This window comes from Agelaius phoeniceus, chromosome Z, assembly GCF_051311805.1.
Source record: "Agelaius phoeniceus isolate bAgePho1 chromosome Z, bAgePho1.hap1, whole genome shotgun sequence".
NCBI lineage: Eukaryota > Metazoa > Chordata > Aves > Passeriformes > Icteridae > Agelaius > Agelaius phoeniceus.
Genome location: NC_135303.1, coordinates 93,492,169 through 93,510,965, shown reverse-complemented (window position 1 = coordinate 93,510,965; position 18,797 = coordinate 93,492,169). Strand labels below are relative to the sequence as shown.

The window sequence follows — 18,797 nt, the reverse complement described above, 5'->3', positions numbered from 1 at the left end:
ATTGTATTTTCCAGGGGACGAGGTACTTTGCACATCTTTTCCCATTCTGTTCTGTATTCACATGGCAGCTCAACAGCAGGAAGGCAGGAAGGTGCAACATTCTAGTTCTGAAACACCTTTTCCTTTTCAAAGTCCCCTTTTTGGGTAGTTTGCTTGTGCTGGTGAGGAGACGTGGAGGGGCTGGCACTGCTGGGGCCGCCGGGCTCCCAGGGCTGCAGGAGCACAGCCCTGCCCGGGCTGAGCCCCAGCGTGGGCAGCAGGGCAGGGGGGATCCTGCCCCTGTGCCCCTGGGCTCAGGTGAGAGCCCACCTGCAGAGCTGCCCCAGCCCTGGCTCCAGCAGCACAAGGAGCTGGAGCTGCTGCAGCCAGTGCAGAGGAGGCCACGGAGCTGCTGCCAGGGCTGGAGCCCCTCTGCTCTGGAGCCAGCCTGGCACAGCTGGGGCTGCTCAGCTGCACAAGAGAAGGCTCCAGGGACACCTCAGAGCCCCTGCCAGGGCCTCCAGGGGCTCCAGCAGAGCTGCACAGGGACTGGGGACAAGGCCTGCAGGGACAGCAGCCAGGCAATGGCTCCCACTGCCAGAGGGCAGGCACAGATTTTGGGCTCTTGGCAATTAGGAATTGCTGGCTGGGAGGGTGGGCAGGCCCTGGCCCAGGGTACCCAGAGCAGCTGGGGCTGCCCCTGGATCCCTGGCAGTGCCCAGGGCCAGGCTGGATGGGGCTTGGAGCAGCCTGGGACAGTGGAAGGTGTCCCTGCCCATGGCAGGGGGTGGCACTGGATGGTTGTTTAGGTTCCCTTCCAACTCAAACCATCTTTTGATTGCATGATTCTAGGAAAAGACTTTAAAGATCATCACATGCAACCATTTACAGAGCCCTTTGGCAAAGGGACTTTTCCCAGTCCTGAATAGATCCAGCATTTTTTTTTTTTTTGTTTTGTTTTGTTTTTTTTTCTCAGAATAAAAAACACCAGGTACGACTTAGGCAAAGGGAATGCATTTTACTAAGAAAATAGAAGACTAGAACACACATTTCAATAGAGTTACAACGTTATAAAGTAGGAAGAAACCCCAACCACTTCACATTTTACATACAGTTTTAGTTTCAGCTGAGCAATGACCCTCCCAGGCACAGCCAACCCCGCACAGATCAGGCTGGAAACTGTTCTCACAAGCGCCCCAGCAGGCTGACATTGATTTGCATAAGGTAGATATGTTTAAGATAGAAATAAATGCAGGTTATTTTGCTGTTTTGTTGACGAGGCAGCCATCTTTAGTCCTAAGAGTATTTTCATTCCCGTCAGGAAGGATCTGGCTGAAGAGCGGATGAGCCGAAGCTGATGGTAGGTGGAGAGCTGAGCTCAGCCTGGTGCCAGCCCCACGGGTTTGGGGAGTGCCACCAGCCAGCTCGGGGCTGCTGCAGCACCAGCAGGACTCGGTGACAGAACCTGCTCCTCCAGCTGCGGCCCCTGGGGCCCCGGGTGAGTCCTGCCATCCCCACGGAGAGCGGGAGGCACGGGGGGAAGCGCTCGGAGCTCTGCTGGGTCGTCCCACGGGAGCAGGCAGGGCAGGCAGGCCCACGCACAGCGAGCCAGACGTGCCTTCAGCAGCAGCAGCTGAGCGGCTTTGCCCAAATTCAGCTGCCAGGCCAGTGCAGCAGAGCTTTGCTCTGGGTTTCCTCCTCCCGTGCAACGCCAGGCCCTGCCCGCCGCCTGTGGCTGCTGGAACGGGGCAGCGCTTGGATCGTCCCGAGAACAGCAAGGACAGTGGCTCATCCAGCTGGAAGCACTGCAGCGAGAGTGCAGCCCTGGCTGCTCTCGCACTGACCTGAGAGCTGCAGACAGCTCTGCGGCTGTGCCCCTCTGCAGCCAAGCAAAACCAGCTGGGACTGCCGGGGCTGGAGCCAGCTGAACTGAAACCTGGGTGGGAGCTGTACAATAGTGATCCCCACTCTCCCACAGGAACAGTCACCACGGAGGGGAGGGCTGCTAACGAGAAACTAAAAGGTGTATCGTTCATCTTGGCAGGTACTACCAGAGGAGTGTGACAGAGTTACTTTATCCCCGTAAAACAGCGTGCTGGAAACAACAGTACAAGAGGAAGACACGCACCGACCACAGGAAACCTGTTACACACCACTCTGCAGGTAAAGTGTCACTTGGTTTGAAGCTTGGAAAACGAACACAACGGATCAGGATGCATCACTGTCCACAAATGTAACCGAGAACTTGTGCCACGCATCCCTCTGGGGGGGTTTAAAATGTATCAGACAACATTTTAATCTCCTTCTACATGTCACGTTGGCAGCTGGGCAGAGGCTTCAGGAACACACAAACCTCTGCAACACCTTTGAAGAAAACCACAGCTAATATATGAAGAAAGGCTGTGCTTCATCAGACAGCTTTACTCTCCCCAAAAGCTCCTACAGGTTGCTGCCAAGAGGCTCAGTCCTGCTCCTGCTGATTTTAAGGAAGCAAGGATTGGACAAATGCTGGAAGACTGACCTCACCCAAGCTCCTGATCCTCTCAGAAGGGTTCTGCATACCCCAAGGAGACATGGAAGACAGTCTTTTACAAAATCATTTGGAAGGCAAGTCACAGGGGCTGTGTGACAAGCTACAACACTGGTGGTCCTTTAGGTGACGTATTTTTTTAACTTACACTATGTAACATGACAAAATGCATCCTGGTGACACCTGTTTCCCTTTGCATACTGTCTAAGAGAATTTTCTGTACAGATAAAGACCAGTAAATATTTTGAATAAACCAGCAAACAGAAAAAATCGTGTTAAGTAGAATATGAAAAAGGAAACTGGTTCCTTACTAGCCAGCAAGATTAGCAGTTGCAATTAGTTCAAGGATTAATTGTACCTGAAGGAAAACTGAACATGAATCTATGTATCTTAAAATCCTATGCATGAAAAAAAAAATTACTTCTGGAGAAGATGTAAGAGAGAGTGAAATGGACTTAAAACCCTGTGAGCTGACCGGTTACCTGTTGCCAACAGGAAACGATGGCTGCACATGGAAGGGCAAACCCCGCCGTGCCCGCACTGAAGGTGCAGGGGATGCCCAGAGCCTGGCACACGGAGGCCGTGCTGGCTCAGGGCTGGCCGGCAGCACCTCCCAGCCGGGACGGGGGACAGAGCCAGCCGCGCCTCCAGCACACCCGGGGCTGCTCCTGCTGGGCCCGCAGCTCTGCTAGGGACTGCTGCTCCCTCAGCTCTGCAGCGGCATTCCCGGCAGAACCCCTGCGCCGAAGCGTTTGTGCCTGGGGAATCCCGCTGCCGGCCGGGTCTGAGCGGTGCCGGCCGGGACAGCGGGGAGGCAGCGGTGCCGGCAGGGGCAGGGGCTGCTCAGGGCAGCGTCCTCCCGAGCCCGACCGGGCAGGGGCTCCTCCCTCTGGAATGGGATATCCCTCCCTCTGGGAACGGGAGCTCCCTCCCTCTGGGAACGGGACCGCTCCTGCCCAAAGCAGGGCCCGGCTGCCTCCCCAAGCCGTAGCTTTTCCTGAGCGCCATCGAGAAGGGCCACGGGCTACGGACAGCAGCTGCAATCCTTGGGAACAAACAGTCAGCCTGAAGGGACATGGGATGGGTGCGTTTTGGGTGTTTTTGTCACTCATCTGCCTAACTGGCTGCTGGCAGGAGGGAGGAAGCTGTGTGTTCCCAGCACTCCGGAATCCAGTGATGCAGAACTCCACTGGCACAGTACAACAGGATTCAGATAGAGCTGGACTTTCAGAAGGCAAAAAATAATTCATACATTGAATAAATAATTTCTTTTTCAGTAAGATCACTAATTTAAATACGATACAAACAAGGCAATAGCAAAAATAGATGAAAAAAGCACTCTTTGTAAAAACATCCTATGTCTGTGTGTGTGTTGGTGTCTTTTGTACATTCACCTGCAAGTGCAAGCTCCTGTGCATCTCAGCACTCAGCAGTGAAGCACTTCGAGCCCCACCACACAACACTTTACCACAGCTTGAACACCACAGTTTTTTCCCCACATCACTCTTTTCTGTGTTTATATAATCAGTCTTCTTTGCCCACACAGGCAGCACCTTCCCAAAGTTTACTGTTCTTTGTGTGAATACAGTTTTAGAGCCAGAGATCAGGCTGTAGGTGCCCGAGGGGGTACTGGGGCCATTTTCCCTGCTCTGTTCTGGCCTGTTCTGCGGACACTGCATTTTCCTTTGTAACTGAGGATACGAGAGCAGTGCTTGCCATGGGTAAATATCCTGAGCAAGCTCTGCTTTATCTCTTTGGATGATGTCTGCCAGTGCAGCACTGCTGGCACATCCATCCATCTGTTTATTTACCCCTGCCCTTCTCCTGCCTTGCTGCAGCAAACTGGAGCAGCCTGGTGTCTTTGTTTCTGCTCCTGGCAGGCGGCTGCTCTCAGGGCAGGGAGCACACGCGGGGCCTGTGCCTGTGCAGTGACCAGGGCCCTTGGGCCTCGCCCGAGGGCACCTGGGGGAGTGTGCACTGGGGCACCTGCAGCAAACGTGCAGCACTGCCCTGGCAAGGAAAAGCTGAGCTGGGAACTCCTGCTGTCACGCAGGGACTCTGACAAACCGGGCCTGTAAGGACAGAAGCTGGAGCGATCAGAGCAGGGCTTGCAGCACTGCACCTTTTGGGCCCGGGGCTCACACTGACAGAGCGGGTGGGACCGGGGCCTCAGGGAGCCTGCAGCAGACTCACTGCTGTGAGCAGCTGCCTGCCAGCGCTCCTGCTCCAGCCCTGCCGGCACCTGGAACCAGCCCTGCCTACGGGCTGCTGCCTCCAGCTGAGGCCACTTTGGAGCCCTCGAGCCAGCAGCGTCACAGAACATCACACGCGAGTCTTGTTCTGAGAACAAGGGAGAAAACAACCTGGCTTAAATAAAACAGAAACTTGAAAAAATTTAAAAAAATTAAGTAAAGTTCCTTTGGTAAATAATTTTGCAGTCCATTGCTTAAAATCTCCTAGTAAAATCTCTAAAAAGAGTTCCATAAATTACTTCAGGTCCTACCTCTACACAATAAAATTTATTCTTTGACAGCACGGCTTTGCTTTTAAAAGCAATTAAGTGATCAGTATTATTTTCAGGCTTCCCAAGGACAATTTGAACTAGCTTACATTTTTCCTGAGAACAGATTTCACGGAGTGATGAAAACAAAGCTGCAAACTTGCTGCAGACCCCACACATGTACATCTCGCTGCTCCTCAAGGAAACAGCAGACAATGCCACAAGGATGTCTGGACATGGGAGTCTTTAAACATTAAACAAAACAGAAGGCCCATCAGACTCTCTAAGCTGTCTTTAACTGCCCTTTTGCTTTTTCTAGGACAAGTGGTCTCCCTTGATGTCACAGCTAATGCAGTGTGACAACACTAGGACAATTAGAAGACTGATTATTAAAGGCAGAAATAAGTAATTCTGGGTATCAGCAGTGATGAGAGAGCTACAGTTTATCATCAAATGCATGTAGCTAAAATATCATTAATGGAATTCTTCGGTGTGGTGCTGGCTCTAAGCCATAAATGCATTGCTATTTTTTAAATTAATTTTGGAGGGCTCTCTCATCCCTGTGGCAGATGCCATTATCCGTACAGTTTATCAGGTACTTGGGAGAAATCAGGTGAAAAACAGGGCGTAAGGGGGGAAAAAACAACAACAACAACAACAAAAAAAAAGGCAACGAAATGAGCGCAAATAAATTAGAGGAGTCAAAGATCATGATTAGAGTTGGTCTGAGGAGGGAGGGAGGGAGGGAGGGAGGGATGGAGGGGGGGGATCCCTGCAGAGTGGCGGCGCTGCCTGCGAGCGGGCGCGGGGCTGGTCAGTGCACCTTGGACTCGGGCCAGTCGTACACGTCCGGCATGAAGGACTCGTACTCGTAGCTCCACACCTTGGAGCGGATGTAGCGGTTCTTGTCGGCCGGCTCGGGGTAGTGGAAGGCCATGTTGTTGGCGTACAGGAACTCCATCACCTGGGGAGGGGGGACAGCGCGGCTCGGAGCCTGCGGCAGCGCACACACCGCCAGGCACGGCCGGGAAACGCGCGCTGCGAAGGAACAGCTCCTCTGCCAGACAGGGCATCCTGCGCACGACAAGGGCATGGGCAGGCACAGAGGACAGGCAGAAAAGCTGCTCACAGGCAAGGGGTGTCAGCCTGAGTAAATGGTGCTCACAGCTTCTAGCAGTTAGATTGATAAAAGGATTCCTGCTTGTCTCGTGGGCAAACAGAGCTACCAACCAAACAACGCATGGACAGAGCTACCAACCAAACAATGCATGGGCAAAGCAGAGCTACCAACCAAACAACGCATGGACAGACAGAGCTAATAATGAAACCATGCATGGGCAAAGCAGAGCTACCAACCAAACAACACATGGACAAACAGAGCTACCAACCAAACAACGCATGGACAGACAGAGCTAATAATGAAACCATGCATGGGCAAAGCAGAGCTACCAACCAAACAACACATGGACAAACAGAGCTACCAATGAAACCATGCATGGACAAACAGAGCTAATAATGAAACCATGCATGGACAAACAGAGCTACCAACCAAACCATGCATGGACAAACAGAGCTACCAACCAAACCATGCATGGACAGACAGAGCTACCAACCAAACCATGCATGGACAGACAGAGCTACCAACCAAACAATGCACAGACAAACAGAGCTACCAACCAAACAACGCATGGACAGACAGAGCTAATAATGAAACCATGCATGGACAGACAGAGCTACCAATGAAACCATGCATGGACAGACAGAGCTACCAAGCAACCAATCAATCAATTGAACAAGAGAGGCATGGACAAAGCAGAGCTACCAATCAAACAATGCGTGGCTGTGTAAGCCAAGATGAGAAGTAAATATAAACAATGTTTAGAAGCACAGTAAATGGCTTTTGCTCAATTCACAGTGAATCATGCAGAGTCCTTTGTCTTCTCTCCTCAGCACCTCAGTGTCTTTACATCCCCACATGCCTTAGCTGGGATCTCAAAATTGAATTTCAGGAGTCAGAGGGGAGCGATTTTGGCCCATCATGGCTGCCAAGCTGAAGCATCCAACAAAGGGAACATTTTGATACATTTCTCTCATTGCAGGCACAAAGAACCGGGTGTTGCCCAAGTACCTCATATTCAAGGGTCACAATCTGTGCAACTCAGCAGGTTAATGTACACATAAACCACTTTTACTGCAGTGCAATTTTATATTTCATACTCACCTTGACAGCAATATAAATAGAAACTTCCCTGATATTGGACAGTGGAGGATAAAGTCTTCCTTGTGCAAGCTCTTCATCTGTCAACTGTTCTGCCAATGCCTGAGTCAGAGAAACAAACACTTTTTATTTACTAATGTGACTTTATTTACCAAATGTCACTAATAACAGAAGACCTGAGAGCATCAAGCTGCAGTGCTCTTAGCACCAGAGTGCTCCCAAAGCACTGGAGTGAGGCACTCAGGATTTGAGGAACTGAGAACCAGCACACTGACTGCAAACATTTAGCAAAATGAACCCTGGTATTCTGGGGGATGAATTCCCCACAGCTACAGGAAGCCCTGGCCACAGAGCCAGCTGCAGAACCCAGGGCAGGGCAGGGCAGGGCAAGGCAGGGGACAGCCCTGCTGCCACAGTAACTCACACAGGGACACGCTTGCTACCTCATCACAACTGCAACGGAACCTGATTCCTGGCAAAAAACAACTTTGTTGGGTCAAAACGACATTTTTTTTTCCCACTGTGGAGGGACAAGCCAACAGCAACCAAAGGGGAAACCACTGTGCTTCACCAGGATTCGAGAGGGGCGCCCGTCGAGCCATCCCTGCCGTGTCAGCAGCCACAGCCTGCTCTACTGCCAGACTTACCTTGGCAGCCTCCAGGAAAACCTTATCACTGATGTGCCTGACGCTGCTGAGGATCACAGCCAGAGCCACGCCTACGAGAAATCACTGCCAGTTAGGGACACTTCACCTTAAACGTGCACTGTAAACTGCAGCCTGCTGCAAGGAGCTGCTGCCAGCCATCCTCCAGTGCAATCCCTGAAAACCCTCCTGCAGCTTTCTGCACACACTGACAGAGATCACCTTGTCCCACGCCCTGCCTCGGCAGGGACACCCTCCACACTCACAGCACTGCTACCACCCATGGGTGCAGCCACGGCCACAGCAGGTGGCTGCTGGAAGGGTTGGAGCTTTGCAGCTCAGGGAGGGAAGGGCAAGGCACAGGAACATCCCCAGTACTACTTTTCTGCCCCCCCTTGCGCAGATACAACTTCAAGAACTATTAACTTTTAGAGTTATTAACATAACTCCAAGGGCATATTAACATCTTTTCTCCTTTCCTCTCCAAACAAGCAGCAGCTCCCAGAGCCTTTAACAGCACCCTTCTGTTTTCTCAGTGGAATCCAGCTGGGATTGCTCACTGTGGATGCATGAGCCCCACATCCAGCCTGGACTGACTGTCTGTCATCCAGCCACTCATTTCTCCAAGCTCTCAAATGCTGGCAACGCCTCTGCATGCTGCTGCGCTGACTGTGCCTCTGCACCCAAGGAAAGGTGCAGGCAGGCCAGCCTCAGAGATTAAAGGGGGACAGTTCCATTCATTACCTGGGAAGATGTAAGCGTTGTTTCCTTGGCCTGGTTTGAAGGTCCTCCCATCCTTCAGAGTGACCAGCTCGAAGGGGCTGCCGCTGGCAAACAGGCACCGGCCCTGCCGGGAGGAAGGGAGGCAGGAAGGGTCAGGGTGGCAGCTGGGCAGGGACAGAGCCTGGAGCCAGCAGCAGCTGGGCAGGGACAGAGCCTGGAGCCAGCAGCAGCTGGGCAGGGACAGAGCCTGGAGCCACTGAGAGCCAGGGGCCAGCAGGGGACATGGGGCACTGAGAGACAGAGGCCACAGGGGACATGGGGCACTGATCACCCTGCTGTGGGCAGGACATGGGGCACTGATCACCCTGCTCTGGGCTGGGGACATGGGGCACTGATCACCCTGCTCTGGGCTGGGGACATGGGGCACTGATCACCCTGCTGTGGGCTGGGGACATGGGGCACTGATCACCCTGCTGTGGGCAGGACATGGGGCACTGATCACCCTGCTCTGGGCAGGACATGGGGCACTGATCGCCCTGCTCTGGGCTGGGGACATGGGGCACTGATCACCCTGCTGTGGGCAGGGGACATGGGGCACTGATCACCCTGCTCTGGGCAGGGGACATGGGGCACTGATCACCCTGCTCTGGGGAAGGGGACATGGGGCACTGATCACCCTGCTCTGGGGAAGGGGACATGGGGCACTGATCACCCTGCTCTGGGCAGGGGACATGGGGCACATCCCACCTGCTTGGAGGGACTGACACACGAAGCCCTCCTGTGTTAACCCTTTCCAGCACCCTGTGCAGGATGCAGTGCCGCTCTGTTAACCCTTTCCAGCACCACTGCAGTGCTGCTGTGTTAACCCTTTCCAGCACCACTGCAGTGCCGCTCTGTTAACCCTTTCCAGCACCACTGCAGTGCTCCTGTGTTAACCCTTTCCAGCACCACTGCAGTGCTCCTGTGTTAACCCTTTCCAGCACCACAGCCACAGGGACCCTGCAGACTCATGAGCAATGGCCACTGCCAGAGCAGGCTGGAGCACAATAAAAGGTCACTTTCCTGCTGGAGGGTGTGGGGCTAGAGGGAGGAACTGCTGTGTCAGGCCGCTGCTGCTGCTGCTGAGAGCAACCAGAGCAGAGAATAATGAGGTTTGCTCATCCTTCCTTTGGAAAGGATTTCAATTTGCACAAAATATCAAAACGTATCTGAGTGTGAGCCACACCCTCTAGATAAATGAGCCTCTTCTCAAGCAGTAAAGCCATTGAAAGCAAAAAAATCTTGACTTTCTTTTGAGTAACAGGTTTAGGAACGTGAGTTTAAAACCTTTAAGGTTCCCAGGACTACTGTGTTTGAAAACAAATTACCAAAGAGGCTGGAGGCTCTGGAACTGTGTTTGGGTGTCAGGGCATACCCACGACAAGAGCCTTTTTGTGCAGGGAGCAAAGCAGATGGGTGCAGGAGGGGACAGGACCAAAAGACAAAGCACATTAAAAGGCAGCAGAAGCCCTCAGAGCACACAGGGGCATCGACAGCCCTTTTACAGGGGCCGTCTAGTGGGAAGAAAATGAGGAAGGAAAGGTCAGGATGGTGTCTTTGTTTGTTGCCTCTGGTGCAGGACCAGGCTGTCCCCGAGGCCTGGGGACACACGGGGTGACAGCTCTGATCCCCAAGAGCCTGACGGACTGCATGAGCTCCGCGACACAGCCCGCGGAGCTGGACATTTCCAGGGAGCCACACAACAGTCAGGGCTCTGGAGCCCATTTCCCGGGTAATTACTGCATCTCGAAGGGAAAATACATTCTGAAAGGCCAGCTAATGCCCGGCTGAGGATATTTCAGGGAACCAAAGAGCACCGTGAAAACAGGACAGCTGGGCTGCAGGAAAGTTTAGAGACACAAACATTGCAGAATTTATGAGTAAGGACCGGAACAGAACTACACCAGCTCATTTGCTGACCAGCAGTGCTCGATTGCCCAAATAACCCACACGTACAAGTAACTGGGAACATGGAGAATCGTTAATAAAAGAACACAGGGATCCAAAACAGGAAAAAACCCAAAGATCTCCTCTCCACTGGGCTCAAACTTTGCAAACAGCTTGGTGCTCTTCCAGCTGCTGACCCAGGGAGCCTGTGCCCCCTTGGGCTCAGCACTCAGCACGGCAAACTCAGCCTCCTGCCCTAAAGCATCTCTTCATCTGCTGGTATTCCATAACAAGTGCAAGCAAAAACTAGGCTGGTTCCTCTAACTGTGCTCCTGGCCTCCTTCAGCGAGAGATGGCAGCAGTTTTTACATTTATTTATGCCAGCTGAAGTCTTGCCTGCACAACTAAGTCCTGTTTACCTCCTATCTACTGGAATTTTTATAAACTGAAACACTGCCCAGCTCACTGCTCTGGTTAATGCTAGATGTCCGAGAGATATTAAACCACCTTAATTTACAAGCGTGTGCAGGGCAGGGAACGGAGCTGGGAAGGGGCTGGAGCCCCAGGAGAGGCTGAGGGAGCTGGGCAGGGGCTGAGCCTGGAGCAAAGGAGGCTCAGGGGGGCCCTTGTGGCTCTGCACAGCTCCTGACAGGAGGGGACAGCCGGGGGGGTCGGGCTGTGCTCCAGGGAACAGGGACAGGAGCAGAGGGAGCGGCCTCAGGCTGGACAGCAGGGAAAGTTTCTTTACATAAAGCTCTGTCAATCCCTGTCACAGCTGCCCAGGGCAGTGGTGGAGTCCCCATCCCTGTAGGGATTTCAAAGCCACGTGCATGTGGCACTTGGGGACATGGGAGAGGGGTGGCCTTGGCCGAGCTGGGGAATGGTTGGACTCGATGGCCTTGGAGGGCTTTTCCAACCCAGATGATCCTACTGATAAGAGATAAGATCCAGACTTTGTCCGGAGGCTGCTACTGCAGGGCTCCATCTGGGCTGCCGATCTCTGGAGCAGCAGCTCCCTGGGCTGACAGCCCAGGAGCGTGGGACAGATGGGGACAGCAGAGGGCCACGCTGGCAGGGTGACCCTGCCACTGCTGCGGCTGTGCTGCTGAGCCCCGTGGGCAGTGCCAGGGAGGAGCTCAATCTGCAGCAGCAGACAAGGAAAGCTCCCCACCCACCCCTTTTCACACACCACTCGCTTGGTTTGGGACTGTATTAAAATAAGAGAAAGAGAAAAGAATGAGTGCCCTCAAGAGCTGCAGCCTTGGAGCCTGCAGGCAGGGGCTGGGGCCAGCACAGGGATCCCAGCAGCTGCAGGAGAGCACCAGCACAGGGATCCCAGCACCAGCACAGGGATCCCAGCAGCTGCAGGAGAGCACCAGCACAGGGATCCCAGCACCAGCACAGGGATCCCAGCAGCTGCTCAGAGCCCCAGGGCCCTGCTGTGTCTGCCCCACCTCCCTCCCCGTGGGCTCCCTGCAGAGGCCCCCAGCCTGGCACAAAAACCTGCACAGGGTGACAAAAGACTGGCTCGGTAAGGGATGGGATGTGCTATTGGGATAATGCTGGAGCTATTAAGGAAAAACCAGCGCAAACCCCAGTGCCAGCCCCGCAGGGTGCAGTGGCCCCAGGGGAGGGTGCAGAACCAGCTGTGTTTGCTCCTGGCTGACACATTCCAACACCTGGTGGTGCCAGGGTGCCAGGCACAGCCCCTGTGGTGGGGACAGGGGACACCCTGCTTGGGGACATGAGGGGACAGGGGCCACCCCTGCCCGGGGACACAAGACAGGGGCCACCCCTGGCCAGAGACATGAGGGGACAGGGGCTACCCTGCCCAGGGACACAAGGGGACAGGGGCCACCCCTGCACAGGGACATGAGGGGACAGGGGCCACCCCTGCCCGGGGACACAAGGGGACAGGGGCCACCCCTGCCCGGGGACATGAGGGGACAGGGGCCACCCCTGCCTGGGGACCCCACGGGTCACTGCTGGTGGCACCTGCAGGACTGGTGCAGGCCCAGCTCCTGCCCTGCTCCAAGGACTCTGTCAGCCATTACATTGCAAAGCTTGCACTGAGTCTCTGCTGTGAGGCCAACAGGCTTCATTAAAACACAAAATAATTAAAAAGAGCAGTGAGAAACAAGAGTTAATTGATCACTGCCATGTAACAGTACTGCTGGTCATTCTCTTAAAAAAGCAGTAACAAGACTCAGGCTACTTTAACTTTGCAAAACGTTGTCACCTACAAATCCAGGCCTCTTTTCCAACCAGCCCCATCTGCTTTTGCCAGAAGGCGAGAAAGAGCTGCGTTCTCACAGCCCTGAGCCCAAGCAGCGAGAGAACAATCTGAGCCCTGGTGCTCAGGAAGCCCCAGCAGGGCAGCTCCAGCAGGGCAGGGCAGGGCAGAGCAGCCCCAGCAGGGCAGCCCCAGCAGGGCAGGGCAGCCCCAGCAGGGCAGGGCAGCCCCAGCAGGGCAGCTCCAGCAGGGCAGGGCAGGGCAGAGCAGCTCCAGCAGGGCAGGGCAGCACCAGCAAGGCAGCCCCAGCAGGGCAGCTCCAGCAGAGCAGAGCAGCTCCAGCAGGGCAGGGCAGCACCAGCAGGGCAGCTCCAGCAGGGCAGCTCCAGCAGAGCAGAGCAGCTCCAGCAGGGCAGGGCAGCTCCAGCAGGGCAGCTCCAGCAGGGCAGCACCAGCAAGGCAGCCCCAGCAGAGCAGCTCCAGCAGGGCAGCCCCAGCAGGGCAGGGCAGCTCCAGCAGGGCAGAGCAGCCCCAGCAGGGCAGCCCCAGCAGCCCCAGCAGGGCAGAGCAGCTCCAGCAGGGCAGCCCCAGCAGGGCAGAGCAGCCCCAGCAGGGCAGGGCAGCCCCAGCAGGGCAGGGCAGCCCCAGCAGAGCAGCTCCAGCAGGACAGCCCCAGCAGGGCAGAGCAGCCCCAGCAGGGCAGAGCAGCTCCAGCAGGGCAGCCCCAGCAGGGCAGAGCAGCTCCAGCAGGGCAGAGCAGCTCCAGTAGGGCAGGGCAGCACCAGCAAGGCAGCCCCAGCAGAGCAGCTCCAGCAGGGCAGCCCCAGCAGGGCAGCCCCAGCAGGGCAGAGCAGCCCCAGCAGCCCCAGCAGCCCCAGCAGGGCAGCCCCAGCAGGGCAGAGCATCCCCAGCAGGGCAGCTCCAGCAGAGCAGCCCCAGCAGCCCCAGCAGGGCAACTCCAGCAGCCCCAGCAGGGCAGCTCCAGCAGCCCCAGCAGGGCAGCTCCAGCAGCCCCAGCAGGGCAGCCCCAGCAGCCCCAGCAGGGCAGGGCAGCCCCAGCAGCCCCAGCAGGGCAGAGCATCCCCAGCAGGGCAGCCCCAGCAGCCCCAGCAGCCCCAGCAGCCCCAGCAGGGCAGTCCCCAGCCCGGCTCACCCACCTCTGTCAGCGTGTAGGCCTCCTCTGCTGTGCACTCGGCCTTGGCCGTGGGGTTGCTCAGGGCAAATATGATGGGCTGCTCGTTGATGGAAGCCATGGCTTTGAGCACATCCTGGGTGAAGAGACGGCCTGCCCCAGCCACTCCTGATGGAGAGGGGAACACACAAAGCCACAGTCAAGGCTGGCTGCCCCAGGCAGGGACAGGCAGCCCACCCTGAGCCCAGGGCAGCCCTCCAGCCTCCCCCAGGGCACGGCTCCTCTGGCAGCAGCTGGAGATGGAGCCAGGCACTGCTCCTGGCTGGCTGGCACTCACAATTTCCCCAGCAACATCTCCTGAGCGTGCTCCAGAAGCCTATTTCACACAGTTTTTTGGTATTGATGAGTACAGGGAACATGGTCCTGGATAAGCAAGAGGGAATTCCAGGTGCTTTGTGAATGATTCATCCCTGCTGGGCGTTAGCTGTGCAATGCACACCTGACACCGGTGCTCCTGACCACACCCAAACCCAGAGGTACAAACACACAGCTACGATGTATTTGTGCCCCGCCTACAAGCTCCAGGGTACTCAGCCAAAAAACCCTCTCCCTTTCCAAATAAATCACATGCCAAGGAAACTGCAGTCACAGCAGGAAATACCTGTAATCCTATCTGCTCTCTGCAGATAGCCACAGCTGTGATAAGTACCTACAGATGTCAGTGACCCCAGACGTGCTGGTGATCTGCAGCATGGAACTGCTGCTTCCAGCTGTGCTGCTGGCAGAGTCTGACCACAGAGGGGGACTGCAGAGGGTCAGAAAACACCCACACAGCTCCAGTTAGGGAACTCCTGTAGGAAACACGATGGTTGTGGCTGCTCTCTGTCACTAAGGACACAAGGCTCAGAAGGAGCACCACAGCCCAGTGTATTTCCAAGTAGAAAATTGACCTCACATTTCCATGTTTTTTTTTCACATCAGCAGAAATGCAGATGGCTGTCACCAAGGTGCCCAGAACCCTGATAACGAATTAAGGGCAGTAAAAAGCCAAATTACAGAAAAATAAGCTCACTCACCGATGATAGCTGAAGGCCGAAGTACATTCACTGCCTCTACAAATGTCTTTGGTATGTCCTCTGGAGCCTTGTGGGCAAAGGGCTCCTGGTGGGGATCCACCTTCTGCTCCCGGCCCTGCAGGCAAAGCAGTGGTTCCTCCTGTGAGGACGGGGAGGGCACGGCAGGGCTCACCTGTGCTGGGGGATCCCCAGGCATGCTGCAGCCCTACCTGGACCAGCAGGCCATGCTTGTCAAACATCCACACTCTCCTGGAGGCCTCCTCGTGGGAAACACCGCTTTCCATCATGGCCATGACAATGAGGTTGGCGATTCCCAGGGCGGCCTGGCGGGTGAAAGCACTCGGGTTTGCGACAGGGCACAGCAGAGGTCTGCCATCAGACCCCACAGAAGCGCTCAGGGAGCCTGCTCTGACACACAGCAAGTGTCCCCCTGTGAGGGGCAGCCCCTGGCACAGCAGGGGCAGCTCTCCCCGGGGCTGTGAGCTGTGCCAGCCCAGCCCTGCTGCCACCAAACCAGCCCATGCTGCGTGCCCCGTGCTCCAGCCCGGCCCCGGCCCCAGGCAGGGCTGGCAGAGGGCAGCAGCAGGCTGTGCTGGGCCCTGTCCCCTCCCTGCAGGAGAAAGGAGGCAGAGCAGGCCAATTACTGCCACCAGGCCTTTCCCCAGATGGAGAGCTTCTCAGATAATGAAGTCATTTTGTCAGCACCACAGGAGCAATTGCGCTGATGCACCAAGGAGCACAGGGCTGCTCCTGGCACTGCAGCACCAGTAACTGGTGCCTGCTGCAAACTGAATCAATCACCTTGCTGAGAAGAACTCCCTGCACTTCCCTCCGGTGCTATAAAAATCAACAAGATGGTCTCACTACACCATGATTTTATGGTGAGTTTCCCTTCAAACACACACAAGTGCCTGGTGCTTTCTTCAAGGCTGTGCAGGGAAATGAAGAATGTGAATCCCTGCAAATGTTAAGCACCTTTCACACAGTCCTGTTTAGGCAGAGTCCTTCCTGCTAATGCATTTTAGCTGGCCTTGTATGAAAAGCTCTGCAATGGGGTTCAGAGAAGGCAAATCTCCACAATGAGAAAATACACATTTTAAGTATCTCTTGCTGCTCTGGGCTTTTAAGAGGACTCACCTCTCCTGCTCCAAGGAACAGCACTTTCTGGTCTGTGAGTGGTTTCCCAGTGGCTTTCTGGGCTGCCAGCAGTCCTGCCAAGGCCACTGAGGCTGTCCCTGTGAGAGCAGAGCAAATGTGAGGGCAGCTGAACACGTCTACATGGCAGGCTGTGGCTTTGGGAAGAGTTCCTGCAGGGATATTCAGGAACACAAACAAAGGGTGTACCTTGGATGTCGTCATTGAAGGTGCAGTACTTCTCTCTGTACTTCCTCAGGAACCGGAAAGCATTGTGGTTTCCAAAGTCCTCAAACTGGATGAGCGTGTTCTGGCCGTACCTAGAGGGGATGGCAAACACCCCAACACTGCACAGAGGCAGGGGAGAGCAGCAGAGCCTGTAGCCCATCCAGCCCTTATCTGTGCAGCAGGCTGCCCTCAGGCAGAGCCCGGCAGCGTTCTGCGCCTCGCACAGATAGATAACCACAGGCAGCGTGCTCCGGGTCACCGAGGAGGGACAGACAGGGGGGACAGACACACGGCCTGCCCCAGCCCCTGGCGCTCTCCTCATGCCCTGGGTGTCTGATGAGGGACAGCTGTGAGGGCTGCTCTGTGCCCTACCTGTCTGTGATGGCTTCCATGAACTCGTCGATCAGGTCATCGTAGACCTGCGAGCGATCCCTCTTCTGGTACAGCCCCATGTAGAAGGGATCCTTCAGCAGGGTCTGCAGGGAACCAGCCAGGGAGAGAGCAGGGTGAGCCCCTTCCCCAGGGCACAGCCAGCGCAGCTCACACCCCACGTGCTGCAGGCACACGGCCCCAGCCTGCATCATCAGTGCTCTGCAATTTCAGCTGGCACTCGGCGCTGGTGATGGCTGCCTTTAAAACTGAACAAATCAATGCCGCGAACAATAAACTGCTTTAATAAATCTAATTCCCATTCCCAGCTTCTCAAAAGTCAGGTCAAAACTGACTGCCTGTTTTGCAGTGTTCCAGCATTCCAATTACTTCCAGATGCACCCTTCCATGGGCAAATCAATGGGCACTTTTAAATCACTGTACAGTGAACTCCAAACCTTTTACCTTTTGCATAAAATATTCGGCTTTATCTTAAATAACAGTGCTCAAAAAAAAAAAAAAAGAGAAAAACCCTAGAATCCTATAACTCCCTTTTCTAGGAACTCTTCCACTGCACCCTTTTCTCCAGGCAGGGTTGGGCTGTGTTTGCCTCTCCTGGGGTTCTCCTCACTTTTTGGGGGTATTCCTTTTGACCACAGCTTGCCCACATTCCCCAGTTATAATATGGAATGTTTTTAAAAAAAAAAACAAACCATTTTTATAGTGGTAACTCACTGTGTTATCAGTCCCAACGTCGATGCACACAGGCAGGCATTTATCTGGGTGTATCCCTGCACAGGCTGTGTACAAACACAGCTTTCCCACTGGAATTCCCATCCCATACACCCCCAGGTCTCCAAGACCCAATATTCTTTCTCCATCAGTGACGACAACAGCCTGATGGGAAAAAAAAAAAAGCAAAAAAAACAACAGGTCAAATGATACATGATCACTGAAATTTAAAAAGATTAGCTCAATAGCAGCTGTGTTTTTTTCCCCAGGTGAAAATTGAGGTATGTTTGTACAGTCAAACAAAGAACGGTGCAGATCATGAGGAATATTTTCCTCAACCCATAAACCTCACATTTAGGGTGAAACACTGATCTTCAAGATGTGCATTACCTTAATGAGCTGCATTCTGCCAGCATCACTAATGAGCCAAGAATGCATTACTTAATATTTATGTTTCCATCAAATAGTAGTAAATCTCAAAAGACTCAGCTGGGATGGAACAACCACTAGAAATTAAATCACACCATGACCATACCTTAACGTCATTCTCTGGCCAGTTGTTCACAATGGACCTAATGTGGCCTCTGTCTGAGATGGAAATAAATAATCCCCTGAAAGAAAAAAAAAAAAAAAACAACAAAACAAAAACCAGAAAAATTTTGTGGGTGACAATTAGAAATATGACCTTGCTTTTATAAAACTAAATGCCAAACAGGACAATTTAAAATTTAAAGTCTTACAGCTGCTGACATAAATGGCTCAAAGGATCCTGTCCCAGGGCAGGGACCTGAGGAACCCCTGAACCAGCCCTCCTGTGCAGGGTGACACAGTGATGGGCCTGAGGAACCCCTGAAGCAGCTCTCCTGTGCAGAGTGACACAGTGATGGGCCTGATGAACCCTGAACACTCCTCCTGTGCAGGGTGACACAGTGATGGGCCTGAGGAACCCCTGAACCAGCCCTCCTGTGCAGTAGGGTGACACAGTGATGGGCCTGAGGAACCCCTGAACCCCCCTTTTGTGCAGGGTGACACAGTGATGGGCCTGAGGAACCCTGAACCAGCCCTCGTGTGCAGGGTGACACAGTGATGGGCCTGAGGAACACCTGAACCAGCCCTCGTGTGCAGGGTGACACAGTGATGGGCCTGAGGAACCCCTGAACACTCCTCCTGTGCAGGGTGACACAGTGATGGGCCTGAGGAACCCCTGAACCAGCCCTCCTGTGCAGGGTGACACAGTGATGGGCCTGAGGAACCCCTGAACCACACTCCTGTGCAGGGTGACACAGTGATGGGCCTGAGGAACACCTGAACCAGCCCTCGTGTGCAGGGTGACACAGTGATGGGCCTGAGGAACCCCTGAACACTCCTCCTGT

At 54.5% G+C, this 18,797-nt stretch overlaps 1 protein-coding gene across 1 annotated transcript in view; it reads right to left on the bottom strand.

Moving 5' to 3' along the window:
- Positions 1–977: 977 nt before the first annotated feature.
- ME2 (malic enzyme 2) overlaps positions 978–18,797 on the bottom strand; it is a 37,589-nt gene continuing 19,769 nt past the window's right edge. The window contains exons 5-16 of the mRNA XM_054652221.2: positions 17,960–18,035; positions 17,428–17,589; positions 16,696–16,799; positions 16,306–16,415; positions 16,099–16,196; positions 15,171–15,284; positions 14,962–15,076; positions 13,911–14,053; positions 8,616–8,718; positions 7,875–7,945; positions 7,231–7,329; positions 978–5,973 (exon numbers count right to left, since the gene is read on the bottom strand). Coding sequence (XP_054508196.1) covers positions 5,824–5,973; positions 7,231–7,329; positions 7,875–7,945; positions 8,616–8,718; positions 13,911–14,053; positions 14,962–15,076; positions 15,171–15,284; positions 16,099–16,196; positions 16,306–16,415; positions 16,696–16,799; positions 17,428–17,589; positions 17,960–18,035 — 1,345 coding nt within the window. The 3' untranslated portion in view covers positions 978–5,823. The remainder of the gene's footprint in view (positions 5,974–7,230; positions 7,330–7,874; positions 7,946–8,615; positions 8,719–13,910; positions 14,054–14,961; positions 15,077–15,170; positions 15,285–16,098; positions 16,197–16,305; positions 16,416–16,695; positions 16,800–17,427; positions 17,590–17,959; positions 18,036–18,797) is intronic.